At 49.4% G+C, this 7,211-nt stretch overlaps 1 protein-coding gene across 1 annotated transcript; it reads left to right on the top strand.

The window, feature by feature from the left end:
* The first annotated feature begins 522 nt into the window (after positions 1-522).
* On the top strand, positions 523-7,065 carry LOC120317025 (transforming growth factor beta-2 proprotein-like). The gene is made up of 7 exons (XM_039363256.1): positions 523-1,654; positions 2,624-2,787; positions 2,944-3,076; positions 3,194-3,304; positions 4,590-4,755; positions 5,442-5,595; positions 6,558-7,065. Exons 1-7 carry the CDS (start codon positions 1,300-1,302, stop codon positions 6,714-6,716), a joined length of 1,242 nt encoding a protein of 413 aa, XP_039219190.1. The 5' UTR covers positions 523-1,299; the 3' UTR covers positions 6,717-7,065.
* The last annotated feature ends 146 nt before the right edge of the window (positions 7,066-7,211 follow it).

Here is a 7,211-nt window from a genome sequence, read left to right as displayed (position 1 = left end):
AAACTTCCAGTGTTGGAGCATTTACTGCTTCTGGAGGCAAGCTGTTCCACAGATTAATTGTTCTCACTGTCAGGAAGTTTCTCCTTAGTTCTAGGTTGCTTCTCTCCTTGATTAGTTTCCACCCGTTGCTTCTTGTCCTGCCTTCAGGTGCTTTGGAAAATAGCTTAACCCAGGGGTTTCTAGCTTCCCTCATTCCTGGCCAAACTGGCTGGGGCTGATGGGCTTTGTAGTTCTGAAAACCCCTCCGGGAACCTGGACTCAGAGGAATGCTAGCTGGCTCCATCGGCGTATTTGCTTATTTTCTGCCTCCCGTGAAAAACAGAAGATCTATTTTTCGCCCCGAAACACGCCGGTGTTTGTTCTCACATAAACTGGAAATCCCCCAAAGACGGACGGCGTAATCCAAGGTCTAAAATTATCCAAAAGGCTGGCAAAGAGCAGCCATCAATGGTGGCTCTGTGTGGCCATGTCATGTGGCAGGAAGGAGGTGGAGATAAAATTGGAAGGCTGAAGGGGAGATGTTTTGCAAAGGCGGCTGATGGACGCTGACCAGCCGTGGAGATCCAGGGCAAGAACAATTGAGGGTCCAGGGGGCCACTGAGGGCCCTCAAAAGGTGCTCCTAAGCCTTCCATCTTGGCACAAGAAGTTGCGGTGGTCCTACAAAACCCACAGCTGTCCCTGGAAGAAGCTTTGGAGAACCTTCAGAAAGTCCTCAGCTCCTGCTGGGAAGAGGCAAGGAATCCGGTCATCTAGAGGTGGACAGAGAAACAATTTGGAGAACTTGAGAAGGTCCCTCAACTTCTCCTGGGGAAGAGTCAAGGGTTTGGGTCATCAGCTGGTGGATGTCAGAAGAAACTTTCTGGGAAAACGTCAGAAGGTCCCCAACTCCTTGCTGAGAGGAGGCAAGGAATCCGGTCATCCGGAAGTGGACAGAGAAACAGTCTGGAGAACTTGAGAAGGTCCCCCAACCCCTGCCGGAGAAGAATCAAGGATTTGGGTCATCGGGTGGTGGATGTAAAAAATAATTTGGGGGTGAACTTCAGGAGATCCCCAACTCCTGCTGGGAAGAGTAAAGGAATCCGGTCATCTGGTAGTGGACAGACAAACAGTCTGGAGAACTTCAGAACGTTCCCAAACAGGAACAGGCGAGGACCAGGTTGAGGACAATCCCATCGGAAGAGCCGATACTATTTCCGAAGGGGCAGATTGGGGGGGGTCTAACTGGTCCTGGGTTAGCAAGGGCTCTGGAAGGACTGGAGGAGGGGGGATCTGTGCCCCCCAGCCCCACACCTCTAAGCATGTTCTTCTTCTCTGTGGTGGTGGTGGTGGTGGTCCCATGGATCTTTGCTCCTCACGGTGCTGATTCTGAATTTTCCATGTGCCAGAGTTTGGACCTTGAGGTGGCACGAGCCAGAAGGATTCAGGCAATCCGAGGCCAGATCCTAAGCAAGCTGCAACTGGAGACGCCCCCCAAGGACGACGGGGCGCCCCATCCTTTGCCCCCCGAGGTGATGCTCCTCTTCAACAACACGCAGGAGCTGGTGAGGCAGCTGGCGACCGGCGAGGGACGACGCAAGGCGCTGCGCCAGGATAAGGAATATTACGCCAAAGAAGTCCGGCGGGTGGATATGTTGACTCTCGGGCACGCTGACAGTAAGGGGGGGGGTTTCTTACAAAAGGGGGGGGGTGTTGACCATTGGCAAAGAGAGGAGAAACGGGGAGCACCTTGTAAGGCAGGAAGAGAGAGAGAGAGTGGAACGATGGGGATCAAGAACGGATGGGAGGAGTGGAAATGAAGTCCCGCGAACCTCCACAGCCAGGAGCAGTCTACCAGGTGAGGGGACCAAGCAGAGGAAAAGAGGAAGAATTGCTTCCCTGTTCTGCTTTGCTAGGCTTTTGACCTAGAGGTAGTCCTTGCCTTACCGCAGTTCGTTCCGTGACCGTTTGAAGTTACGACGGCACTGAAAAAGGACCATTTGTCACACTTAACGACCATTGCAGCCTTTCCCAGGGTCACGTGACCAAAATTCGAATGCTTGGCAACTGACTCACGTTTACGACGGTTGCAGCGTCCCGGGGGGACCTTCTGACAAGCAAAGTCAATGGCGAAACCGGATTCACTTTGCAACCGTCCTCCTAACTTAACAACTGCAGTGATGTGCTTAGTAACCGTAGCAAGAAAGGTTGCAAAATGGAGTAAAATTCACTTAAAAACTGTCTAGCTTAGCGACAAACATTTTTGGACTCGACTGTGATCGTAAGTCAAGGACTTCTGTATTCTAGATCATCCTTTTTGCAGCCACAACAGGGATCTGTAGATTTTAAACGGTTGGGTCATTTAAACCAGGGCTCTCCAAACCAGGCCACTTTGAAGACTTGTGGACTTCAACTCCTAGAATTCCCCAGCCAGAAAACATGGCCACTTTGAAGACTTGTGGACTTCAACTCCCAGAATTCTCCAGCCAGCATGTACTAGCTGGGGAATTCTGGGAGTTGAAGTCCACAAGTCTTCACGTGGCCAAGTTTGGAGAGCCCTGGTTTCAACCAATAAACTGAAGATTATATATATATACAGTACATCCTCAAGAATAAAAATTGGTGATGGAGTCTCTTACCCCACAGATTCCATCCCCGGCCCCTTCTCCACTCCTTTCCTCCGATTCCTGCACTTTGATCTCTCCGTTGCGCCCCACAACTTCAGCCACCTCGTCCAGGCGGAGTTGAGGATCTACAAGGTCCCAAATCCTGGATCCCACACCACCGAGCAGCACGTGGAACTCTACCAGGTTAGGACACTTTTGAACTCTGCGGTCACCGATTTGTGCACGGATGCTAAATCTCCTGTTTGGGATTTAGGCTGAGAAACTGACTAGGACAGCGGGCTTAGGAGCTTCAAATAATAATAATATTAATAACAAAAGCCTGAACTCTCTCCTTTCTAGGTGATGCAAGGCAGGGAGCCTTCTGCCCCAACCCAGCGTTACGTGGGAAGCCGAAGTTTACTCCCCAGGCATCGGGCCGAGTGGGTGTCGTTTGAGGTCACTGACAGCGTCCGTCGGTGGCTGCGGACCAGAGGTAAGGGCGTCGCTCAGCGGGAAGACAGCAACAACAGGATGTAAGAACCAGAGGGAAAAGAGATGTTTTTTTTTTCTCTTGTAACTTTTGCTGTGTTTTTTTTCCCCACCCCATCAGGAAAAAAACTCAGCTTCACGCTGGGGTTGGGCTGTCCCTGTTGTAGTTCCACCCCGGCCTGGAACACCATCAATTCCCAGCACAGTGAGCCGCTGGAAGCTCTCTTTGCAGGTATGTGGAGTGCTGGTCTTGGATTATTGTAACTGTTTTACAGAAGAACAGAGCTGGAAGGGACCTTGGTGGTCTTCTAGTCCAGCCCCCTGCTCAGGCAGGAGATCCTAGACCGTTTCAGACAAATGGCAGGCCAATCTCTTCTTGAAAACCTCCAGTGATGAGGGAGGAAGGGAAGGGAAGGGAAAGGAAGGGAAGGGAAGGGAAGGGAAGGAAGGAAGGAAGGAAGGAAGGAAGGAAGGAAGGAAGGAAGGAAGGAAGGAAGGAAGGGAGATGGGAGGGAGAGAGGGAGAGAGGAAAGAAGGAAGGAAGATAGGGAGGGAGGGAGGGAGAGAGAGGAAGGAAGGAAGATAGGGAGGGAGGGAGGGAAGAAAGAAAGAAGGAAGGAAGGAAGAGAGAGAGAAAGGAAGGAAGAAAGTTTAGGGAGGGAGGGAGGGAGGGAGGGAGGGAGGGAGGAAGGAAGGAAGGAAGGAAGGAAGGAAGGAAGGAAGGAAGGAAGGAAGGAAGGAAGGAAGGAAGGAAGGAAGGAAGGAAAATCCCCTTGCAAAAGGGGATCATGTGACCCTGGGACACTGCAACCGTCATAAATGTGAGTCAGTTGTCAAGCATCTGAATTGTGATCCTGTGATTGTGAGGAATGCTGCCAGGGTTTTAAGTGTGAAGTCACAGTTGTAAGTCAACTTTTTTCAGTGCCATTGTAAAGTATAGAACGGAATATGGAATGTGGAATGTGGAATATGGAACATGGAATATGGAACATAGAACATGGAAAGGAGGAGGAGGAGCAGGAGGAGGATTGTGGGATCCTTAGTGCTCTCTGACCTTGGTTGTTTTGTTGCAGACGTTTCATGACCCAACTAGATAACATCATCGGTGCTAGAAGGAGGTGGAGGAGGGAGAGAGGAGGAGGAGGAGGATTACGGCATTCTTGATTCTCTTTGAGCTTAATGGTTCTCTTGCAGACATTTCTTGACCCAACCATATAACACCACCAGTACTAGAAAGATCATTTGCAGCAACTCCCCCCACCCTCTAGCACTGATGACATCACATAGTTTGGCTCATGAAACCTCTGCCAGAAAACCAGCAAGCCCAGAGACCACCAAGGACCCCTCAAAGTAGAAATAACCGTGTCTCCCCTCACATCCACCCGGTAAAGCTGACCGTGAGGATAACTCTTGTTAGTCCAGCATCCTCCCCCTGCTTCACCCTGGCTGTGGATCAGCGACTTTGTCCAACTCTTCCTCCAGACCCCAAATGCAGAGTGTTTTCGGAACCTTTACAGGTCTGGATGACGCCCACATCAAGGAAGCATGGAAAGGCTGGTCCAGACCCCCGGATCTCACCCACAAAGACCCACACCTGATCCTCACATTGCTGCCCCCAAACCAGGTAGACCCTGCTCCGAAGGGCCGGCATCGTCGGGCAGCTAAGCCCCCCAGCTGTCCCAGGTGAGGAACCTTGGTTTTCTCAAAGCATCCAGCACAGAGGCACGGATTCCAACAATTTGCACAATCCTGCTTGATTTGCAAAAAACCCCCCAGAACCTGGAGATTTGGGGATACGTCGTCCTTGATATACAATCGTTTGTTTAGTGACCGTTCAGAGTTACGACGGTACTGAAAAAAGCGGACTTGCGGCCATTTCCCTCCGCAACCTTTGCGGCATCCCCAAGGTCACGTGATCGAAATCCGGATGCTTTGGCAACTGACTCGTATTTATGACGGTTGTGACCTTCTCCTAAGCGAAGCTAGGATGGTGAAGTGAGTCCCTGCAGTTGTTAAGTGAGTAACAAAGTTGTGAAGTGAATCGGGCTTCCCCCATGGACTGTGCCTGTCAGAAAATTGCAGGAAGGGGGTCACGTGGCCCCGGGCGGCTGCGAGCATCGTAAATACGAGTCGGTGGCCAAGCGTCTGGATTTTGATCGCGTAGGGATGCTGCAACGGTCGTAAGGGTGGAAAAACGGTCGTAAGTCGCCTTTTTTTCAGTGCCGTTGTAACTTTGAACAGTCACTAAAGGAGCTGTTGTGAGTCAAGGGCTGCCTGTGTGTCGCTCTAGTCTTGTGGCTGTGAGTTCCACTGAGTAATGCCATGTGATTCAGCCCGCCTGAAATTATCCTTCTTCTGGCTTCATGCAGGAATGCGGATAAAGACTGCTGCCTTCACCCGCTATTCATAGATTTCCGGAAGGATCTGAAGTGGAAGTGGATCCATCAGCCCAAAGGATACAAAGCGAATTTCTGTGCTGGCAGCTGCCAATATAGCCTAACTACCAACATACGTCATAACATGGTGAGAATCAGCCTGCAATCCGCAGGCTGGCTGGGGAATTCTGGGAGTTGAAGTCCACCCATCTGAAATGGTGTAGTAGGTTCTCCTGCAGGGGGCTGGACTAGAAGATCTCCAAGGTCCCTTCCAGCTTCTATTCTATTCTATTCTATTCTGTTCTGTTCTGTTCTATTCTATTCTATTCTATTCTATTCTATTCTATTCTATTCTATTCTAATTTCCTTATTCCATTCTATTCTATTCTATTCTATTCTATTCTATTCTATTCTATTCTTCATTCTTCTCTTCCATTCCATATTCTATTCTATTCTATTCTATTCTATTCTATTCTAATTTCCTTATTCTATTCTATTCTATTCTATTCTATTCTATTCTATTCTATTCTATTCTATTCTATTCTATTCTATTTTCTATTCTATTTTCTATTCTATTCTGTTCTGTTCTATCCTATCCTATTCTATCCTATCCTATCCTATCCTATCCTATCCTATCCTATCCTATCCTATCATGCTGGAATTCTGGGAGTTGAAATCCACAAATTTTAAACTTGCCAAGTTTGGAATCCTCTGTTTTAAAAGAATCTTTTAAAGCCGAAGCTTCCAACATTTTCAGACCAGGGAATCTGTTAGCTAAGAAAACAACAACAAATTCCCAGGACTTTGAATCCAGAGGTAAAACTCTATAGAGTTTAAAATTGGCTGCATTCAGATTTTTGGGGGCCTTTTTTCCTTTCTGACTTTAGGCCGCTGTGCAACTCAAGTTTGCAAACTCTTGTTTCAAAACAAGGGGAGAATTTTTAAAAGAAGGCTTGACGTCTATTTCAGGGAGACCTTTTTAATTCCGGGGTGTGGTGGGGGGTGGCTTAAAGGGGCTTTGAAACCAATGATGGGCTGTTGGGCAGGCTATTGCAATTGAGGTGGGGGAGGTAACTTGGTGCCTCACCTTCTGCACCCCCTTTTCTGCAGGTGCTTCCCCAGTACATCAAGCTGAACCCCGAAGGCTCGGCCACTCCTTGTTGTGTTGCCCGCAAACTGGAACCTTTGACCATCCTATATTATGTCGGCCGCCAGCCCAAAGTCCAGCAACTGAGCAATATGATTGTGAAATCCTGCCGTTGCCGTTAAAATGGGAGGGGGGGGACTGGCAAGGAGCCCCCCTTCCACTTCCATCAGAAGAAAGACCTCCTAAGAATCCCATTTTTTGCTCTCGTCTTCCTTCTTCCCTCTTCAAAATCAGGAGGACTTTTCCCTCGAGTGCAGAAGCCTCCCTAGTATGGAGACCCAAGGAGCTAGTCCTCATGGCCGAGAAAATTCCTCTTTTAGAGCTGGGGATCGGAGCACAAGACTGGCGGTCTGCACATGATCGGAGGGATGGCAGATGAGGAGGGAGAGAAGGAGAAGGAGAAAGTAGCAGAAGGAGAAGGAGGAGGAGAAGAAGGGATGGCAGATGAAGAGGGATAGAAGGAGGAAGAGGAAGAGGAGAAGGATGGCAGATGAGGGAGAGAAGAGGAGAAGAAGGGATGGTAGATGAGGGAGAGGAGGAGAAGGAGGAGAAGGAAGGATGGCAGAGAAGGAGGGAGAGGAGGAGAAGAAGGAGAAGAAGGGATGGAGGATGAGGAG

This window comes from Crotalus tigris, unplaced genomic scaffold, assembly GCF_016545835.1.
Source record: "Crotalus tigris isolate CLP2741 ecotype Arizona unplaced genomic scaffold, ASM1654583v1 scf7180000019553.37968852642:3898890, whole genome shotgun sequence".
NCBI lineage: Eukaryota > Metazoa > Chordata > Lepidosauria > Squamata > Viperidae > Crotalus > Crotalus tigris.
The sequence above is the reverse complement of the archived record's forward strand: the minus strand, read 5'-3'. Positions and strand labels throughout refer to the sequence as shown.